A 24,079-nucleotide genomic window follows, 5' to 3' on the forward strand; every position below is an offset into this window, starting at 1 on the left:
GGATGAGTTAGGGGAGTTACGTGATGAGGTCAATGCTTTGCGTGAGGAGGCCGGTACTTTACGTGACGACAATGGTGCATGGCGTGATGAGGTACGTTCTTTACGTGGTGAGGTAGAGGTTTTACGCGATGACAATGGTTCTTTACGTGGCGAGGTATCTACTTTACGTGATGAGGTAGCCGCTCTACGTGAGATTATTACATCGTTGCAGAATGAGGTTCATACTCTACACAATGAGGTAAGTTTGTTTAATACTATACTAAAAATGCAAATAACATTTTTTCGGCATTATTTATTTGTTTATTTACTGATTTATGTATTAATTTATTTTTAGCGGCCCGATAAGGTAGATGTTTTACGTCGGGTTTTTCTTGCACGACGGGGTTCACGCATTAGACGTCGTGCATGTGCCATTACGTCTCCGTTCACCCCAATAGTGCCAAGACTCTGTAAAAAGAAGCCCGATTCACCTGTCATCGTTCAAGAGACCTCTCTTATCGTTCAAGAGGCCTCTCCTATCATTCAAGAGGCCCATATCATCCTTCAAGAGGCCCCTCCCACCATTCAAGAGGCCCCTATCATCGTTCAAGAGGTCCCACCCACCGATCAAGAGCCCGATTCACATGGCATAATATGTCGACATATTAATAAACCCCCTCACGTGCCCGACATGATGGATGAGAGTTGGCTTTCGTATGAGTTACCGGTCAGTACCATTCCGGTATCTGAAGTGGAGAGGAGAACACTACCGGACATAATTCTGGATAATACCCTTTGGGCTGAGACCGCAGTTGATTTTTATCTACATGAGCGGAGCCAGGGGTGTTACGCTGACATATGCAAACTCGACGATGATATGCATTTGTTTCTTGATCGGTCTTGGTGGGGTGTGTTATTAGGGGTTGAAGACAATGGCTATTTCGAATGGGGGGTAAGTCTTATATTCTTCTTATATTACATTTTGATTAATTTATTTTTAAAAATTTATTTATTAAATTCACTAATATATGTATTTTTTTTATAAAACAACATATTGATGCATGGGTGTCACATCTTCTGATAATAAGGAAATTGAAAAAAAAATACGCGATGGACTATTATGCCTTCGTCTTTTCACGTAGCTCACTTGAAGGATCAAAGAGACGCTTCATATGTGATGGGTAATGGAAAAGCTCAACTTTATCATGTGTTGTGGGAGGTTGATAAGTTTAGTATTTATGTTTGAATATTTTAAAGGTGTTCATAAATTTTATTTGATGTGCGCAATTGAATTATTATTTATGATTGCAGGTGTTTATCCCTGTTATGGAACGTCGTCATTGGCTTCTTGTCAACTTCAGCTCCCATCCTTAAAGATGATAGTATATGACAATATGTTGAATTACATACCATTGTCTGATCTGATAGATATTATTTGTAAGGGATGGAGCACTCATTTGGCTAAATACTTGGATGCGATTGATTATTGGACTAATTCTAGAAATAAGAAGCCAAAAAAGTTCAAAGTTACAATGATCAGAGATGAGACAATGCCACAACAAACGGAGCGAGCCAGAGGGGATTGTGGTCCTCTCGTATGCATGTGCTTGGAACGTTTGACGACAGGAAGTAAACAGTTTCTACCTCTAACAGATAGAGATAGAGGTGCAATAGGGTTGTGGTTTCAGCATTTTATGGCTAGAGCGATATATGTGAGACGTTGCCTACCTGCATCCGCCTGCTGAAAGTGTGCATAAACAACATAAATTGGTAAGTTTGAGCAAGTGTTGTTAACATATATACTCTTTGTTGGTTTGAAAATGTTTGGTTAAGTACCTAGATAATTTGTTGTTTGTTGGTTTTAGATGTGTAGAAAGTGTTGTTTGAGCAAATGTCTGGTTTCTGCAGGTTAATCCTGATCCTGAAGTGAGCTGCATGAAATTGATGTATTTGTGCATAAACAACCAGCTGTTGATTTGGTTTTTTAGATGTGTAAATAAGAATTGTTTTTTGCTTGTTTAATTGATTTGTAAAAGTTGATTTGTTGTTTAAGAAAATTTCAATCTGCATTATGTTGAAGGCAAAAAAGACTTGTTGAAGGTACACTTTTGCAACGAGAAAGTCAAATGCGTGTTGCGAATTTTTCTTTCGCGTTTCGAATTTGATTTTCGCAACAATCGCAACACGAATTTGACTTTCGCCTTTCACGTTGCGAATTTGACTTTTGCAACAATCGTAATAAAAAATCGCAACGTGAATTTGACTTTTGCGTTGCGAATTCAAGGAAAACACCTTCAAAAAGATAACAGACAACAATATGATAAGTGATAACAACTGAATAGATCATAGCAATGTTCAAACTCAAGTTACTAATGAATGTCTAACTGAAAATGTATGCATTCACACATAAATTACACATAATACAATGCTTGCATTTAAAAATCACCTAAGTTAATAAGTCCCAAAAGGTTAAGCCGGTTGTGATTGGGATTTTGATTTTGATTGTGATTTTGATTTTGATTTCCTTTTGCTTGGCACCATATGAGCTTTAGATTTTGATGAGGATCCATATTTTGGTAGAGGAAAAGATGATTGTGATGGCACTTGTGATCCACAGGTCAACCTTGTATGACCACTTTCCTTGCACCGACTACATGTCGATATCCTCTTCTCTTGACCCTTAGATGGTATACGATCGTGATTTTTTGGTCGGCCAGGTAGTCTACTGTCCATGACTGGTGGCAAAACTGTTTGTAAGTCATCTGGTATGTCCCACTCAGAAGTATGTAGAATAGGGTAGACAATCTCGGCATAAGTCTATCGATATACTTCTGTAGTGTAGCAATCCATATCGTATGCGCTTGAATCATCTTGTTTTAGATGAAGAGCAACTTTTATAACATGGCCACATAGATAACCAGATGTTTTCCATTTCATACAACTACACGTCTTTGCATTTAGATCGACAAGCCCATTTAAGTTATTATCCAATACTTCAAACAAAGTGTTTGAACATGGTTCAACTCTCCATGACGTTGGCTTCACAACACGTTTCGTTATCTTTTTTTAAGTCCATGGTGTAACACGACATTCCAATGTTCCTGTAAATTTAAATAAATAATACTTAGTAAAATATATAAATATCATAAGTTACGAATTTAAAGAAATAATACATGCATGGTTTCTTTTCTTGTAGTACCACTGTTGAATAGAGGCTCGAAAAAACTCCATTAACATAGTAATGGGTAATTTCCGGGAATGACGTCTTAGAGCGTTGATTGATTCTGCACTATTAGACGTCATGAAACCATATCTTGCTCCAAGTTGATGTACTCTTGACCATCTTTCAAACTCGACATCTTCTAGTGTTTGAGCACATTGAGGCAAAACACGTCTTAAATAATTTATATGCTTATTAAAATCCACTTCTCGATAAGCTTTTACAGCCTTCCAGTATGTCCATTTGTGATTTTTTTATACCAGCTGACCTTGATTTTAGATTTCTGTACAAATGAACACCACAAAGTCCATGCAAAGCATCTAGGAAACACCTTCTAACAGTATTGTCAATTGAGTTTTCCCTATTGAATATGATTGTCAGATTGCTAATAGGACCTATGCAATCCCTAAGATGCCCCATAAACCATGTCCATGAATCAGAGGTTTCAGATTTTCCAACACCGTAAGCTATTGGCTGTATCCCATTGTTAGCATCCATGGCTACTGCTAATTAGTTTACTCCAAGGTATCGACCTTTCAAATGTTCTCCATCAACTATAATAACTGGGCGCATGCAAGTAATAAACGAACGAATCTACAAAATAATATACACAAGAAATATAATCATTTAAATGTGAAATACATGTAACTAACAAAAATGAGTCAATACAATTATATTGATTTACTAACCGCAGCACCAATGATGATAAACAGCAACTCAAAGCATCCATCTCTATCTGTTTTGATATGAGTTATAGACCCAGGATTTTTCAGCTTTAAATTGTGACAATAAGCCGGCAGTTGGGCAAACGATGCTTCTGGAGACCCCCTCAACAATTCCAAGGCAAAATATTTGGCTCTCCAAGCTTGAGAATATGAGATACTAATCTTGACCCGAGCATTCATGTCAGTCATAATTTCATGTCCCCGATATACCCTGTCCTTCAAAAACATTAACTCAGCCAGAAAACCACCCAACACCTTTTTGTTTGCCTGTTTATGGTGAGGAAAAACTTGATTTCTTGAACATGTATGTTTATCAATAAAAGTCCTAACTTGAAACATTTCGCAATCTTTTATCCTTTTTACAATCATACACCACGTACAGTTTTTTTCAATCATACACTTTGTTTCGAAACAATCTTTGCTTGATTTGTTAACTTTTAGTTGATAGCATCTTCCACACATTTCGTATACAAAGCTATCTTCAAGCCTTCCTTTGTATCAAAAAAATAATCTTTCTTGATACGAATAACTTTAGTGTAACAATCAACTGCTATATTTACCAACTCTTCTTCCGGTATCTGAAGTAATTATGGCATATTCCAGTTATACTCCCGTGAAATTTTCTTCTTTTTCTTTTCTTCGGGGACTTCTTCTTCTTCTTTTTCTTCTTCAGGGTTATATGAATTACATAATGGATGTTCAACATGTTCATTCACAGTCGTAACTTCCTCCTCATTATTATCAACAACATCTTCCTCGGCAGTGGCTGTTTCATCATCAAAATTTGAGTATTGACCAAGATCAAAGTCTGGGTATTGACCAAGATCAAATTTTGAATACTGACTAGTACTCACAATATTTTCTGTTGGTTCATAATCGTCTAACTGGTCAATACGAAAATTGAAATTTGGTGCTGAAAGTTGATTGCGATTTGGATTAGAAAAAGGTTATGGGTTTTGAGATTGTGTTTGGTATTGGAAATGTGGTGAAACAAAATTTTCTTGGTGATGAAATTGTGGTGGAACCATTAAATTTTAAGGTTGATAACAATGTTGTACATTGTGAGCACCATAAACTGGGGTTGAAGAACTTAGTTGATTACTACCCGCTACTGACCCAACTTCACTACTTCTAGGTTCAACAACATACAATGTAACATCATCTTCTTATAAAACACTAATGTAACTTAGAGGCTCTAAATTCAATTTCTTTGCAACACGTAACATTAGAGTTTCATAAGTTACTTTTTAATGACAGTTTTAGTTGAGTTCATGGGTAAAGGCATATATTGTAAAAACCGTGAACATTCTCCCATAACCCTCCAAAACACAAATCTATCCAACATGATCAACATTAGATGATTTCATTCTACAAATTGTACAAACGAGCTATAAACAACATTCATCACTAACTTAGAGAAGAACATACCTTTATTAAGTTGATAGTTGATAATTTGGGAGAGAAATCATTGAAAAATTATATAGAAATAAATTATGTAAAAACAATTAGAGATGGGGAAGATGTCGTTGGATATAGGAACGATGTCGCCGGAGAGAGTGATAGATGGAGATGGAATGAGTTACGATTTAGGGATTTAGGTTATGAGTTGCTGCTGCTGTGTAGTTATATACCCAAAATATTTGTGTTGCGAAAATAAATTTGTTACGAAATTAAAATTCGTGTTGCGAATTCGAAAATCGAGTTGCGATTTTCCAAATTCGCTTTGCAAATTCAGAAATCGAGTTGCGAATTTGAAATTCAGTGTTGCGAATTTGGAAATCGCTTTGCGAATTTGACTTCTGTGTTGCAAATTACAGATTCAAGTTGCGATTTACAAATTCGCGTTGCGAATTTGGAAAATCACAACGCGAATTCGAAAAATCGCAATGCGATTTATATATTCGCGTTGTGAATTTGGAAACTGAGTTATGAAATTGGAGTTCGTGTTGCGAATTTGTTAGTCATTTTCGCAAATCCAAAAAAAGTTAGTTAAAATAGTATATTATAAGGCATTTTAGTCACTGAAGTTATTTTCTCTTTATAAAATCAACATGAGATTAAGTGGATTGCCAAATAGGTAATTTACCCTTTTTTGCTTAAAGTTAAAACAATCCTTATATTGTGCCTATTTTGCTTTAAGTACTCAAAGATATTAAAATAAATTCTTAAACTTTTATATGTAACTGTTTTAAATTGTGTTACTTTTTTAGTTAGAAATTTATTTTCTATAAATGAGATATTGACATGTCACTTAAAATTACATATTTATTTTGATAAAAAAGTTGAAGAACATAAAAAAAATATTTAAAAATTTTATATTGATAAGAAATTACGTAGATTCTTACATGTAATAATTTAAATATTTAATTTGATAAAAATAATTTAATTTTTTTAGTTTAAACGTTTATTTTTAGGGTAAATTATACAAATGATTTCCTAATTATAATGTGTTGCTTTGTTAAATATCCACTGGCTATAGGGTGTTGGTTTTCTTAGTCCCTTGACTATTAAAAGCTTCAAAATGGTCATCCACCTTTTGATATGTTCCAAACTCATCATTTTCTATTAAAATATTAACGACAGTTTGAGCTGGACGTTAACACCTACTGACTGGGATAAAATGTGATATCAGAGTCTCAAACGAATATACAACTCAAATGGTTTTGGGATCATATTTTATAATATCATAGTTAGTAGGTTAACGTCCAGCTCAGATGACCTCCAATTTTTTAACGGAAAAAAGGAAGAGTTTGGAAAATATAAATAGTTAAATGATCATTTTGTAACTTTTAATAGTCGATGAACTCAACAAGATACCTTGTTAGTTAAGGAAATAGATAAAACAATTCCATATAGTCGAGACTATTTATTTATTAAGTAAACTATGTGAATAATCCCTTTTGTTTTCGGTATGACCGACTTTAATCACCAATTTTAAAATTAAGGGTAATGGTCCCTAATGTAATCAGAGCGTCCGATATAAGTCCCTAGCTGTTAATTTCCGTTAAATGTGGAAATAAAAGCTTATTAAAAATTAAAAAATCCCAAAAAGATCATTTCTTCTTTTCTTCTTCATCACACTAAAAAAGTGGTTATGTGGAATCCATGTATTTCTCGCGAGTCTCTTTCGATCTTTCTCTCCAGTTTGGGGTCTCTCTCGTGAGTCTACAACACTAGGTTTCGATTAATATTGTTTACAATGGATCACGAGGTGGCTGTCGGATCGAGAACGGGGATGCTTCCGCGTCGAAGAAACAACGGTGCGGCGGGGGTTTAAAGAGGGTGGCCGAGATTGTGCTGATGCTGTCGACGATGGAGAAGATGAGAAGAGGAGGTAAGGATCCTACACCGGCTGAGACAACGTTGATGGCGAAGGCGCGTAAGAAGTTGGCGGAGATATGCGGGGAGATGGTGTCCAAGAGAGCTAGAAAATTGCATATTTTTCTTCAGTTCATATTTGAAAACCCGCCGACCACTACTGACAAGAGAGCATACAACGGGGGTCTATAAAAAAAGGTTATAATTGGGAAAGGTCATATTTGCTAACCAAATTCGGGAGGGATCGCAGAGTTGAAAGCGGCGGCGATTAGGTTAGAGACGACGGTTTGATGGTGGAAGAAAGGGACGAGAAGAAGGCGCACGTGCTTGAACCTGGATATCGGGAATTCAATAAATTCCCGTCCAACATTTTACACGGTGTATTACTCTGTAAATTGTGGATTGGACCTATACATTTCAACATCTTCGTCTTCAGTGTCTCCCTGATCTTCCTTCTTTTTTCCAAATTCCTTTTGTTCGTCCTCTTTCCTTACTCTTTCTAAGTATCACTCTGTTTTTTTCATGGAAAATGGAAACTCATGTCTTATTTGAATCGGTATTCATAGGTTGGTCAGAGTGTTTTTGTTTTTCATAGTTCTTCATATCGATCAAAATAATAAATTTGGACGAAGGTTGGCTAGGTACCATTATCACTGCTCTGATCTCTTCTCTAGTATGTGTTCATATTAATTTGGAGGTTAACAAATGATGATGAACATGTATATATGTTGACATATGTCAAGTTATTTTCCCACCACTCTTCATGTTGAGGGTCTCTTTCTTTCCTTTAATATTTATTTTAACATTCCCGATAAAGGGTTAACGGGAGTTACAACCGAGGGTGTGGACACCCGTTTTTGTCCGGGTCTTTTTTTATTTATTTAATTTTATATTTTATTATTATTATTATTTAATATGCATTTACATTATTTTTTTAGGCTTAATGGGCAGCCCAGATTACAAGCCCAAGACCTAGTCTACCCAGCCCACTCAGACAGGCCCAAACAAAGGACCCAACTCAGCTAGGGTTTCACCCTATTCTCCCTAGCCGTCTTTAACACCAGCCGTTAGATCTGGAGGAAGATCAACGACCCATAAGCAACCCAGATTCGGGTTTCAACCCTAAGCATATCATCCAGTAGCCGCCGCCGCTTCAACTCCTCAGCTTCCTAGCCGTGAGCCGATCACCGAGCCTTCGCCGAGTTCCCGAGCCACCAAGCCGAGCCTCCCTTCCGATCGTCCCTGTCGACGTTATCACCAACAGTGACCAAGACCACATCAGTCATGCAAATCAAAGAGAAAACCCGATTAAAAAATCAAATAAAATCATGAAAGTACACAAGAAATCTCGAGGAATCAGAAGAGTCTATCTATCAGTCAATCCATCAAAAAATCAGCAGAGAAGATATCACCAATGATACACGCAAAGATAAAAAGACAGAGAGGGAAATATCAGGGGACCATTCGGTTTTCCAGTGAAAATAGGAAAGAAGAAATACCAGAGGAAGCATTTTGAACAAAACAAAGAAAATATAGAGGTAAGAGGTGGAAATTTTACCTTTCTTGGGTCTTCGTCGGAGTCACTAATCGGTGGGTCTCGGTTGGGGTTGTTTCGTGACCCAGGGAGGTGGTTGTAGGGCTCTTCGAGCCTTATGAGGCTTGATTGAACCATGGGTAACATAGGGTAAGGAGAACTGGGGTCTTTAGGGGTTTGTCTGCTCCCTATGGCCATCGTTATACGGTGGCCAGGGAGCCCCTGGGTGCTCTATTCTTCAGCGACGAGGAGGCAGGAGATGAGAGTAAGGGAGAAGAAGAGAGTTTGAGCGGTTGAGAGGGGAACATAATGAGGGATTTAGGGTTTTATAACCCTAAATATGATGTATAACCACATTACTGAACATCGCCGTTTTGCCAAGGGAGGGTCTGCGTGTTTTGCTAAAAGGGGTAAATCACAATTTAGGTCCCCTTTCTCTTATAACGTTTGGTTGAAGCCATTAAATGAATTTTATTTCATTTTGATTTGAGCGCTCATGTTCATGTACTTATATTTTAGTCATGTTGTTGCCTATTATGCCATTAATGTAAATATTTGACTTTGACCTCAATGTTTTTAAATAATTTAATTTAGTCATTGATGTTATGTGTTTTGAATTTTCTTTGTTATTTAATTTTTGTCATGAATTTGTAATAGTTCATTTCAGTCATTGTTGACATTCGGTTTAATTATGTTTCAGCCCTCCATGTTCCTATTTTATTTTATTTTAGTTATATGTTATTTACGGGTTATTTCCATTTTTAGTACCTGTATAGTTTAATGCTTGTAATTTTAGGCTCCAATTTATTTGTAATTACTGTTGTAGTTCCTAAGTTTCTATTTGTTTCATTTTAGACCTAAATTCATGTTTATGCTAATTCAGTCCTTTAATGTTCTGTTTTGCTCTTTTAGCCCTGAAGTTTCTATTTTATATTTTAGCCCCTAAAGTTTTTTTTTTGACTCTTAAATTTCTGTTTTTATTGTTTTAACCATTTAAGTTTATGTTTTTACCATTTTTTCCCCTTAAGTCTTGTTTATACTATTTTGGATATTTGATTTTATATTTTTTCTATTTTGGTCTTTATAATTTCAAGTACTTACCTTTTTGCTCATTTTATTTCAATTTGTAATATTTGTTAGTTTTCATTTTAGTCCCTAATGTATGTGTATTATGTTAATTTTACTTTGCATATTTATACATGTATATGTTGTTTATTACGATATGTTTATTTATTAATTAAATTTTAGTTGGTGCCCTTTGATTATTTTTAAGAACATTTGTCATAGAATGGGTGTGAAAAGTACCCCCTTACGGGAGGAGGTGCGATTCAATACACCATTCGAATGAAAGGAAAATTTGAGATAAATCAATTTATATTTTACTAATTAATTTGTTTATATTATGATTCAAATGATGCAATGAGTATTGCTGTAAATATCAATTTGTTTTATTTCATACAAACTGTTTATATTTAGTTTATATTCTATTTTTTTTTATCGATGAGGGAATATTTTTTACGAATAAGAAATAGACGAGATAGCTTTCCCAACGGAGGATTGCTAATCTCGAAGTTTCTTTTCAAGTTAAAGAATTTTCTCTAATTAATTATTTCGAAGCAAATTAATTAATTTCGATAAATGAATCATATTTTAATTGTCGATGTGAATTCATTATTTCCACCATTTACGACAACGTGTAAGCGACGCAGTACCGATTTTGGGCGCTGTGGGGTTGCTAATCCTTCCCCACGCGTAACTGACTCCCGAACCCGTTTAAATCGAATCTTTGGTAAACGCAGACCAGTTTTCCTCCTAAAAATGATTTTTCTTAAAATTGTTTTAAAAGACGTTTTTAGGTATTCGACCTACCTAACCCAAAGGTCGATGGCGACTCCTATTCCTTTAATCCAAATTCCTCAAATTTTCCAAATTAAAGTCATAATCGTTTTAAAATAATAATTTAATTGTTTTATTAAAAAATGATTATGACAGCTTGGCGACTCCGCTGGGGACCTTTTTTTTATGAGAGTCAAGCTGTAAAGTCGCTTACACATTGTTGTTGTGGTCGAAATTATGAGTTTGAGTCTTTAGTTAATTTATGATCCGTTTATTGAAATTTTTAATTGCTTCATTTTTTAACTGTCATACTAACATTTGAATTTTTTCTTTCAGATTGGTCCAAGTTTTTTATCGAGTTATTTTTTTGTTTTTGAGCCAAATGTAGGTACGCTCCTCCTCACACACATCACATACAGTTGCATAACATAAGCTCTAGACACGAGCTTCGATCCAAATTAGTCGGGTGAATGATTTACTCTCGTAAGAATTTATTCTTCGTATGAGTTTTAGCAAATAACCCATGGGATACATATCTTATACCTTCGTAGGGATTTATTCCTCGTATGGGTATAAGGCAGTGAATCCCCTCGAATTGAACTCGTTCCGTTCGAAACCTGTAATGGGTGAGTATCGAGGGTCTGGCAGCCCAAGGGGGCACCGACATTAAGGACAATTCGAGTCCCATTTTCTTGTTAGAGCCTAAACCATGCATATAGTGAACCGTAGAACAATCACCCTAGGTATAGTCATACTGAGCCTATGTCCGTTAGTAGTACCCAAATTAGGTATACACAAAGGAGGAGTGTTTCTAAACCTTTCCTTTTTGCTTTAAATTTTGTTAAATAATTGCATGCGAACTAGATACCATGCAGTTAGGATTAATTTCTTGAAAAATCATTGTGGGTAGAAAGCATGTCCGGGTAGGATTACTATCTATTGAAAGAATGTTCGGGTATATATCATGATAGGGTAGGTGTTAAATTCATCTTTAAATAACATTTTTATCTATATCTATTGTCTTACCTGAACTAACTAATTTCTTTTGTTTGTGTGCACTAATTTATTTCTTCTCTTTTGTTTGTTTCATTTTGTCATCATTTTTTTGCATTGCATTGCATCATCATAATGCAAAAGTATTGATCCGCAAGGGAATATTCGAGAGAAAATTTTCTCAAGAAGAGATGAAAGTTTTCAATCAAACAGTCTCATATATAGACATGCATTAAAGACTAAAAGGATTTCAAAGTACAAGAATGAGATTTATTCGAAGATTGTGCATCATTCGAGATTGATATGATGATCCATTAATTTGAGGAATAATCCAACAGTGGAGTTTTATCTACAATCATGTCATCGATAGTCATCAAGGAGCGACGCAATGGCTTCAGCACTGCTGAGGTATTAACGGAGTGAGTTTACAGAGCATTGAGGGGGCATCAGTTCCAAATACAAAGATTCGAGACGAAGCAATGAGCTCAAAGATTGTGCAACATTCGATACTGAAATGACGATCTATTGAGCCAAAGAGTAATTCAAAAGTAGACTCTTATCTACGAATATTCCATCAGTAACTATCAAGGAGCGACGCATTGACTTCACCACCGTCGGGGCAGTAACGGAGTTAGACTACAGAACACTTAAAGGGCATCATTTTCAAGGACGAAGATCCGAGACGAGGCAGTGATCCACTTCAGACTCAACATCTAAGAGAAGGCATGTTTGTAATGTGGATTGTCTTGTAATGTGAAGGCTTTTATTTCTGGAGAAAATTATTCTATGATATTCATCGTTGGGATCAACATTTTTGCATCTGTATTTGCATCTTTGCATTTTGCATTTGCATTTCATTATTCATAAAAACGTGGAACTAATTCATGGAGAATTCGATGGACGTGATCCTGATCACGTGACGACATTGAGAATAGAAGCAAGATTTGAACAAATTAGAAGCAAGAAGCTGAAGTCAATACGGTGGAAGCTTGTTCGGCTGGTTATAGGACTGAGCCTTCCAAGATGATCCGAGAAAAGATTCCTCGTTCACTGAGGTATACGATGTTGATCTCGTGTACAACTACCACACACGAAGCCCCGAACATTTTGCTGAGAAATTATAAGGCACTGAAGCACAAGATCCAAAACCTGATTTACTCAGGGGCATGGACAATCAAAGATGAATGGGGGCATTGCATCTACCATTTACATCCATAGAGATTGTTTTGTTTGAACTCGTTTTTGTTTTGTCTTTTATATTTGCTTAAATTTTTTTAAATCTTAATATTTGAATTTATGTTACCCTCTAAGGTTGAATAATTGAACGAATTTTAATCTTTTGTTCTTTGAATATCTAATGAAGTACATATTCTTTTAATTCTTCAAGAATTATAGATTTTTGACATATGACAAGATTATACCTTTCTTATCATGTCCAACCCCAAAATAAAATCTCTCGATTTTTACCCAGAATAATTCCTGGTCACCACCAAAGAACCAATTTTTTGACATTCCCTCTCTTTGAGACCTTGAAACATTCTTTTCAAATATGAAACGTTGTATATATCCTTTCGATATACAAAAAGCATACCCATGCATTTTATTGAGTCAATAAATTCACAACATTGTCTTCTTAGGCGTCAAACCAAATTTTTCTACCAATAAGACCTACAGACATTGAGTACAAGATGTTCACTTGAACATGAAATTTCCTACAAGAAGAAACAATGTGGGATATCTTGAAGCGATCTTCTGAGGACGAGCCTGAGGCATACTGGGAGCAAGAAGCAAAAAAAACAAAATTAATTCAAAATAATTTTGTCATGCATTAATTACATTTTTTTCATGTGAATAAAAATTATTCCTGAAAATCTATCCCCCTGGGGATACCTCTTTTGCAAGGACTTCTGTGTATGAGATGATGAATGGCATTCTTTCTTTATCCCTTCACAAAATGAGAAAATATATCCATGTGTCCCCTTTGAGCCTAAATTATGTTTTCTTCTGATTCAACCCTAACCAAGGATCACCCTCCACACTGGGGGGCAAGGTGGAGGAAGTCTGCTCACATGAGTGAAGACATCGATTCAGATGATATACCGAAAATGAACTAAATGCCAAGTGCGAAGATCAAATCAAAACAAAGAGAAAAAGAAAAGAAAAAGCAAAGAATAAAAAGAGGACAAAGAGCACAAACAAAGAGTCTATCGACTCAAATGATGCATCGAGCTTCAAACCGTGAGATTGATCAAGAATAATCACTCCAGAATCACTTCACTTGAAGATAATGGAACATCAAGAGAAAATAAAGAACTCATATGAGCATATTCAAATTGAGCAAGACAATATTGAAGGCATCATAAGAAATTGATCATTGGTTCAATTACCCTTAAACACTTATTTGGGCCTATTTATCCATTTCTTTCATAACTGTGAGCCATAGCCTACATTACGTTCCTAAAAAGTCCCTTCTAATCATACATGGATTTCTAAACAGAAGAGACTATCTTCAGATTGCATCTCGCCTATCAGGATTAATCTTTTATTTTAAAAAAAAGTTTTCTAAAATCTTTAATGCATGATAAAAAAATAACAAAGGGGGGTTCAAGACGTAAATTATGAATAAAGTCTTGAAACCAAAGGAGGATTCGAGTTGAAAACCTGAAAAGTCGGCTCGAATACGAAGATGGTGCAACTATTGCATAGAAGGCGATCGCATAAATCTCTTGAAAAGGCATCGCACAACCCGAATGAGATCATGAGAGCTGGGAGTCGGAGAAAACTTCCAAGAGATGAGTATACTTTACCCCATCAGATCATTGAACATTCAAATAAATGAGAACACCATACCTTTAATGAAACATAACAACCTGAGACTTTTTTATCCTTTCCATACTTAACCATTTCTCAAAGATAGCATTGATCTTGACACTTGTCAAATAGCTATAATTTATTGAAGGATTAATAGTGTAATTATTTTTTTGATATTCAATGAACTCTTGTTCTATGATTTGTCAATTGTGAAACCTTGAAAGGGGCAATATTTTCAAATCTTTGATTAAACATTTTTCAAAACTCTTCTAATTGATGTTTTCATGCTTCTGAAAATAAAAATATTCAAACAAGATAATCTCTGGTGGCATATCTTAGAATTCAATGAATATCTATTTGAAGCTCAAGATCTAAACTAGGGAAAGAGAAAGCAATTTTTTTGGGGCAAAATTTTGATGGGACAAACAAATGGTCTCAGATCAAGATTTGCAAGAGTACACCCTAGTGAAAATAAAGACAAACTGAATCAATGATAGAGTGAAGATTGCTCTTGCAACTATTCTCCTTCCAGATCGAGAAAAACATACATACATACATACATACATACATACATACATACATACATACATACATACATACATACATACATACATACATACATACATACATACATACATACATACATACATACATACATACATACATACATACATACATACATACATACATACATACATACATACATACATACATATACATACATACATACATACATACATACATACATACATACATACATACATACATACATACATACATACATACATACATACATACATACATACATACATACATACATACATACATACATACATACATACATACATACATACATACATACATACATACATACATACATACATACATACATACATACATACATACATACATACATACATACATACATACATACATACATACATACATACATACATACATACATACATACATACATACATACATACATACATACATACATACATACATACATACATACATACATACATACATATACATACATACATACATACATACATACATACATACATACATACATACATACATACATACATACATACATACATACATACATACATACACATGCATACATACATACATACATACATACATACATACATACATACATACATACATACATACATACATACATACATACATACATACATACATACATACATACATACATACATACATACATACATACATACATACATACATACATACATACATACATACATACATACATACATACATACATACATACATACATACATACATACATACATACATACATACATACATACATACATACATACATACATACATACATACATACATACATACATACATACATACATACATACATACATACATACATACATACATACATACATACATACATACATACATACATACATACATACATACATGCATGCATGCATGCATGCATGCATGCATGCATGCATGCATGCATGCATGCATACATATATTTTGCATCAAACATTTATCATGGTGTATATTAAAGACATTTTTCTCCTCACTTGAGGACAAATTCAATAAAAAAATCAAATAAATTTCATTTTTAACATCGAAGATAGTCAGTCAAAATGCATCATTTTGATCTCTCAGGAAATCAAAGCTCGAAAATGACCAGATGTCTTTAACTTGAAGAAACAATGACATCCACAGATGTGACTTCCTGAAGTTAACAATTAAGACATTTCCTCCATCAGCAGGAACAAAAAGATTATCAGTATCTTTCGATGTTGTTTCTCTCGAAACAAAATGTTGTCTCGCTAGAGACAGCTTCTTTTGAAAAACAAATCTTGTCTCGCTTGAGATAGTTTTCTAAAATCAAATATTGTCTCGTTTGAGACAATTTCTTGAAAAACAAATTTCGTCTCGCTTGAGACATTTTTCCTTTGAAATAAAAATTTCGAATTTGTTTCACATTAAACAAAGTTGATCTCACTTGAGATCGTTTTCTCATAAACAAATTTTGTCTCGCTTGAGACAATTTCTCTAAAAACAAATTTTGTCTCACTTGAGACAATTTCCTTAAAAACAAATTTTGTCTCGTTTGAGACAATTTCAAAACAAATTTCGTCTCACTTGAGACATTTTCCCTCATAATACAAATTTCAAAGTTGTTGTACTTAAAACAAAATTAATATCACTTGGGATTTTCAAAGTTGATTCGTCTCGCACGAGACAGTTTCCCATTTAAACACAAATCCTGAAATTGTTTCCTTTGAAACAAAATAAACACCTTTGAGATTGTTTCCCTAGAAACAAAATCGACAAACTTTGAATCTTTTTTTCTTAAAACGATTTTTGTCTCTCTGAGATAGTTTCTCTTGAAACAAATCTTTGAGTCTGTTCCTTTTGAGTAAAAATCTTTGAGTTGTTTCTTTTGAAATAAAGTTTTGTCTCTCTTAAGACAATTTAGTGAAAAATCTTTGAGTCTGTTTCTTTTGAAACAAAGTTTTGTCTCTTGAGACAATTTCGTGAAAAAATCTTTGAGTCGTTTCTTTTGAAAAAATCTTTGAGTCGTTTCTTTTGAAAAAAAAAATTTGTCTCTCTTGAGAGAATTTCTTTTGAGAAAAAAATCTTTGAGCCTGTTTCTCTTAAAACAATTTTTGTCTCTCTTGAGACAGTTTCTTTTGAAATAAATCTTTGAGTATGTTCTTTTAAAAAAAAACCTTTGAGTTTGTTTCTCTTAATAAAATCATCTTTGAGTCTATTTCTTCAAAAACAAATTTTGTCTCTCTTGAGACAGTTTCTAATGAAAAATCAACCTTTGAGTTTGTTTATTTGAAAACAAATTTTGTCTCTCTTGAGATAATTTTTAATGGGCAGCCTAGATTACAAGCCCAAGACCTAGTCTACCCAGCCCACTCAGACAGGCCCAAACAAAGGACCCAACTCAGCTAGGGTTTCACCCTATTCTCCCTAGCCGTCTTTAACACCAGCCGTTAGATCTGGAGGAAGATCAACGACCCATAAGCAACCCAGATTAGGGTTTCAACCCTAAGCATATCATCCAGTAGCCGCCGCCGCTTCAACTCTTCAACTTCCTAGCCGTGAGCCGATCACCGAGCCTTCGCCGAGTTCCCGAGCCACCAAGCCGAGCCTCCCTTCCGATCATCTCTGTCGACGTTATCACCAACAGTGACCGAGACCACATCAGTCATGCAAATCAAAGAGAAAACCCGATTAAAAAATCAAATAAAATCATGCAAGTACACAAGAAATCTCGAGGAATCAGAAGAGTCTATCTATCAGTCAATCCATCACAAAATCAGCAAAGAAGATATCACCAATGATACATGCAAAGATAAAAAGACAGAGAGGGAAATATCAGGGGACCATTCGGTTTTCCAGTGAAAATAGGAAAGAAGAAATACCAGAGGAAGCATTTTGAACAAAACAAAGAAAATATAGAGGTGAGAGGTGGAGATTTTACCTTTCTTGGGTCTTCGTCGGAGTCACTAATCGGTGGGTCTCGGTTGGGGTTGTTTCGTGACCTAGGGAGGTGGTTGTAGGGCTCTTCGAGCCTTATGAGGCTCGATTGAACCATGGGTAACATAGGGTAAGGAGAACTTTGGGGGTTTGTCTGCTCCCTATGGCCACCGTTATACGGTGGCCAGGGAGCCTCTGGGTGCTCTGTTCTTCAGCGACGAGGAGGCAGGAGATGAGATAAAGGGAGAAGAAAAGAGTTTGAGCGGTTGAGAGGGGAACATAATGAGGGATTTAGGGTTTCATATCCCTAAATATGATTTATAACCACATTACTGAACGTCGCCGTTTTGCCAATGGAGGGTCTGCGTGTTTTGCTAAAAGGGGTAAATCACAGTTTAGGTCCCCCTTTCTTTTGTAACGTTTCGTTTAAGCCATTAAATGAATTTTATTTCATTTTGATTTGAGCGTTCATGTTCATGTACTTATATTTTAGTCCTGTTGTTGCCTATTATGCCATTAATGTAAATATTTGACTTTGACCTCAATTTTTTAAATAATTTAATTTAGTCATTGATGTTATGTGTTTTGAATTTTCTTTGTTATTTAATTTTTGTCATGGAATTTGTAAATATTTCATTTCAGTCATTGTTGACATTCGGTTTAATTATGTTTCAGCCTTCCATGTTCCTGTTTTATTTTATTTTAGTTATATGTTATTTACGGGTTATTTCCATTTTTAGTACCTGTATTATTTAATGCTTGTAATTTTGGGCTCCAATTTATTTGTAATTACTGTTGTAGTTCCTAAGTTTCTATTTGTTTCATTTTAGTCCTAAATTCATGTTTATGCTAATTCAGTCCTTTAATGTTATGTTTTGCTCTTTTAGCCCTGAAGTTTCTATTTTATATATTTTAGCCCCTAAAGTTTTTTTTTACTCTTAAATTTATGTTTTTATTGTTTTAACCATTTAAGTTTATGTTTTTACCATTTTTGCCCCTTAAGTCTTGTTTATACTATTTTGGATATTTGATTTTATATTTTTGCTATTTTGGTCTTTATAATTTCAAGTACTTACCTTTTTGCTCATTTTATTTCAGTTTGTAATATTTGTTAGTTTTCATTTTAGTCCCTAATGTATGTGTATTATGTTAATTTTACTTTTCATATTTATACATGTATATGTTGTTTATTACGATATGTTTATTTATTAATTAAATTTTAGTTGGTGCCCTTTGATTATTTTTAAGAACATTTGTCATAGAATAGGTGTAAAAAGTACCCCTTACAGAGGAGGTGCGATTCAATACACCATTCGAATGAAAGGAAAATTTGAGATAAATCAATTTCTATTTTACTACTTAATTTGTTTATATTATGATTCAAATGATGCAATGAGTATTGTTGTAAATATAAATTTGTTTTATTTCATATAAACTGTTTATATTTAGTTTATATTCTATTTTTTTTATCGATGAGGGAATATTTTTTACGAATAAGAAATAGACGAGATAGCTTTCCCGACGGAGGATTGCTAATCTCGAAGTTTCTTTTCAAGTTAAAGAATTTTCTCTAATTAATTATTTCGAAGCAAATTAATTAATTTCGATAAATGAATCATATTTTAATTGTCGATGTGAATTCATTATTTCCACCATTTACGACAACGTGTAAGCGACGCAATACTGATTTTGGGCGCTGTGGGGTTGCTAATCCTTCCCCACGCGTAACCGACTCCTGAACCCGTTTAAATCGAATCTTTGGTAAACGCAGACCAGTTTTCGTCGTAAAAATGATTTTTCTTAAAATTGTTTTAAAAAACGTTTTTAGGTATTCAACCTACCTAACCTAAAGGTCGATGGCGACTCATATTCCTTTAATCCAAATTCCTCAAATTTTCCAAATTAAAGTCATAATCGTTTTAAAATAATAATTTAATTGTTTTATTAAAAAATGGTTATGACAGAGGGATTAAAATTAAATGAATCGATAATGTTAGAGACTAAAATTGAACGAATCAATAATATTAGAAACTATTTATCTTTAATTTTTAAATTAGTGACCGCAATCGGTCAAATAAAAAATAAATGGACTATTCGCATAGTTTACCCTTATTTATTTTATCCTATTTTTTATGGGATGCATGTACGTGAACCGTTGATAGACAGGGAGTTTTAACTTTTAAGATCGCCTCCATCACCCTTACCCTGCAAGGAAAAAAAAGCAAAGAAAAAAACCCTTCGATTTTGAACATGTTCAAGAACACTTTTCAATCTGGGTTCCTTTCAATCTTATACAGCCTAGGGTTTGCTTTTAATCTTTCAATTTCTCCTTACGATGAACTAATATTTCCCATTCCGAGTATTATTTGTTCATCTCTGTGCTTTTTTTGGCCTTTTACAGGAGCAAACCTCTTCAGATCTGGGATAAAGAAGGTCAGTAAAATTATATATAAAGGAAACCTTTTACCTCACCATTAAATTACATGGTTTTTAAGTTTTAGCTGATTCTTTTTGTAGGTTGATTTTACTTTAGCTGCTTTTGTTAGTTTAATTTTACAATTTTAACCTATCGGGGATTGTTTTACAGTTGAAAACGGGCATGTTAAACGAACTCATGATGACGACATTCAATCGAATGTATTGGAAATAATTGGATCAAATATTCAATCCACTTTTATCACTTGCCCAGCTGACCCTTCTGCAACGCTTGGTATCAAACTTCCATTCTTGGTTATGATTGTTAAGAACTTGAAGAAATATTTTTCTGTGGAGATTCAAGTTCTCGATGATAAGAACGTCCGACGTCGTTTCCGTGCTTCTAACTTTCAAGTATGTCTGTTAATTTTTCTTGTACTATATGCATGTTTGCCTTATGTAATTTCAATTGTATTTAGATAGTTTCGTAACAATTTAGTGCTTTAAGTCCATGAATTTTTAAGAATGATCCATGATTTAGGAGGCTGTATTGTTGAAATTTGTGATAATTACATGCTGTGTTTTTTAGTGCGGATCAGGGTTTTAAAAAATGGTCCGCGACTGCGATTTCGCAGTTTCGCCCTCGGCCGAGTTACCCGCGACGTCCGCAATCACGGTAAATCCGAAATAACCGAAAATGCGACCGCGACTGCGATTTGAAACCCTGGTGTGGATCGTTGATTCAAATTTGATTGGGAAAGTATTAGCCTTACTCGATATATTAGGTTGTTATTGTATCGATATTTGCATAGTTTTAGTGTTATAAGACATCAGTATATGCCTTTGGTTAGTTATGAATTAGCAAATAGTGGTCAATATATAGTTTGGTCTATAAGCTCTCTTTCTATTGTGCGCTAGGGAGAATTGTTGTGTTTAGATTGTATCGTTGTTGTCACATTTTTGTATCTATTATGTAAGATTGAAATGTGGCCTGTTTCTATCGATATGAATTTTTTTGGGAAATATATTATGATTAACAAATAGTCTGGTGTTTAGAAGCCTTTGCTATACTATATGCACACTTGCTATCATTTGGGCTGGTATATATGGTGTTGAGTTGAAAATGGAGTTGTGTTAATATGCTGTCAATGGGTTGTGTGCCCTTTTACTCGTTGAGTTGGAAACTATATATGTTGTTCATCGTAGGGGGATCCCTGATGATGGATCACTGATGGACACCATTGCATTTACCAAAACTAGACATTGTTTTTTCTATTAATTTTCTGCTATTGAGTGTCGATTTCCAAGATGACATTGTTTTTTCTATTAATTTTCTGCTATTGAGTGTCGATTTCCAAGATGACCAAGTAGATCTTTTGTTAATGGGCTAGACAACAAAAACGCCTTAGACCCTTTCGGGAGAGGAAAAAAGTGAATTTGATTAGGCACACACCTGGTGCACCTAGGTGACTTTAAGGAAGAAAGTGTGTGGTATTGAACTCTCTACTTCTTAATAATTGAGTATTCAACCATAGATACGGGGTCATAAGGAAATTAGGCATATTGACCAAAACAAATTGCATGTGCTTGTACATAAACTGGACTACTTTTTTAGTATATTTTATAATCATATATTTTAAGCTTATATTATACATACTGTAGATAACTAAACAAAAAGACGAGAATTTTTCTGTTGAAGAGAAGCTTCATTCTCTTATCTTTTCTTAGTCGAATATCGAAGGTTAGGCATATTGAAATATGCAGTTCACAACAGCAGTAGAGACGTCCTAATGTAAATACAATCTTAGAGTCCTATTAGGTGTAAACCTACTTAGACAGAAGTCTATCTAAACTTCTACTTAGATAAGACATAGAGTACAAGTTTAATAAGTAGAATACTAATTACAAAGTCTCTAAGACTTATACAGTTACATTCTACACATTAGTATATTTACACACAGACACGCTATACGTTACCCAAAATCATCACACCTGAGTCCAAGCAAGAAAAACAAGTATTCATATTATTGTTGTTAATTAATTGTGGTTTAAACTTTATTTGCATTTCTAGGCTGTCACTCGAGTAAAGCCATATATATGTACCATGCCACTGAGATTGGATGAGGGCTGGAATCAAATTCAGTTGAATCTGGCTGATTATACACGAAGGGCCTATGGCACCAATTATGTTGAGACTCTGCGTCTTCAGGTACATGCAAATTGCCGACTACGTAGGATATATTTCTCTGATCGCTTGTATTCAGAAGAGGAGCTACCACCGGAATTCAAGCTATACCTCCCAATTCAGGTAAGAACAAAATGTAATTTCATCGACTTGGAAGTTTAAGCTCATTCGAATTTTTTCGGTATCTTTTGTACTAATGATTATCCTTTTCTTGTATCGCAGAAGGCGTGAAATGTTCCATTGGAACGGTTTGAAGCCATAATTTCCCAACCCTCGTTCTTCATGATTTAAAAATGTTTTAGCATTCATCAGTTTAATTATGTATGTATAGTTGCTATAATAGTATTAGAATTAGCCGATGGTACATTGAGAAGCTGCTTGGTGTTGCACTTGATAATGGTGGATCTTTACTTGGATGATCTCAACTAGAGTGTTCATAGGCTTGGTCTGAAGTTTGAACTGAAGAAGCCTTTTATTATTTGAAAGTCATTTTATATCAACATTAATATAGTTTTATAATTAAATTTAAATTTATTATTAAAATGGTAATTCGGGTTGGCCTAAATTAGAAATTTCTTGCCAAAAGCCTTGGGTTTGTTAGGTTAGATTGATGGGTAAATTATACAATTAGTCATCCAATTACCAGTTTGTTTTGAGTATTGAACTATTAAAAATATCCAATTTTGTCTCTAATGTTATCAATTATTTTTGTTTTGGTCACCTTTGTTTAGGATGGCAATGTGACGGCTTGGATTTTTTTGTCATCCCTACTCAAAATTTAGGAGTCTCCATCCAATTTCAATATGATATCGATTTTTACATAATTTAATTTGACTTGACCTCGAATCGAGATAGAAAATGCATAACTTAATCCAATCGTATTTTTTAACAAAAAATCGACTTACTTTGACACAATTTTTTAATAAAAAGTTAATTATATTAGTTAATATACTATAAAAAAATTATTTTAAAAATAAGAAAAAAGTATTTTATTAAATATATCTAGGTGGGAAGAGTTTCACCCAAGTCCAATCTTGACTTTTTAAAAATTTTAACAGAAAATTCGTCTCGATATTTGAATTAAGTCTCATCCACCAAAATCAAATATACGACATAAGTCAGCCCATATTAGTCAATGTGAAACATTGGAACTGGAGAGCAACCAAAAAAAAATATCCCACTTGATCAAGTTTGATTTGGTCGAAATTAGTTGTGATTGAAAAAGATCACCATCCCTATTCTTGTTAAATCTTTAACAAAATTGAGGATATGATTTTCTAATTGATATATTTATTTATATATTATATTAACTAAGCTTAATTTTAAATAATATAATAAATTTCATTTTTATTATATTAATATATTCATTTTAAATGATTTTATAAATTTAACCTTCAATAATTATAAATTTTAATATTATAAATTTTATAAATTGAATAATAATTTAATTTTTATTCATTTTTTAAAATATTTTTATTTTCGATATTCTTTTAGGTTAGAATGGTTTTTTAGATAGAAAATGTTAGTTGATTAAATATTAATTCTTCTTACTAACTAAG

General features: G+C 34.0%; 1 protein-coding gene across 2 annotated transcripts; it reads left to right on the forward strand.

Moving 5' to 3' along the window:
- Positions 1–20,082: 20,082 nt before the first annotated feature.
- On the forward strand, positions 20,083–22,945 carry LOC120171853 (cilia- and flagella-associated protein 20). Of its 2 annotated transcripts, none has more exons than XM_039179485.1 (5): positions 20,083–20,223; positions 20,322–20,353; positions 20,508–20,749; positions 22,407–22,643; positions 22,746–22,945. In XM_039179485.1, the coding sequence occupies exons 1-5, from the start codon at positions 20,171–20,173 to the stop codon at positions 22,749–22,751; spliced, it is 570 nt and encodes a 189-aa protein (XP_039035416.1). In that variant the 5' UTR covers positions 20,083–20,170; the 3' UTR covers positions 22,752–22,945. The 2 variants fall into 2 exon arrangements, with proteins under 2 accessions (XP_039035416.1, XP_039035415.1); XM_039179484.1 differs by having other exon boundaries at positions 20,084–20,223; positions 22,743–22,945.
- Positions 22,946–24,079: the final 1,134 nt, after the last annotated feature.

This window comes from Hibiscus syriacus, unplaced genomic scaffold, assembly GCF_006381635.1.
Source record: "Hibiscus syriacus cultivar Baekdansim isolate YM2019G1 unplaced genomic scaffold, ASM638163v2 tig00111837_pilon, whole genome shotgun sequence".
Classification (NCBI taxonomy): domain Eukaryota; kingdom Viridiplantae; phylum Streptophyta; class Magnoliopsida; order Malvales; family Malvaceae; genus Hibiscus; species Hibiscus syriacus.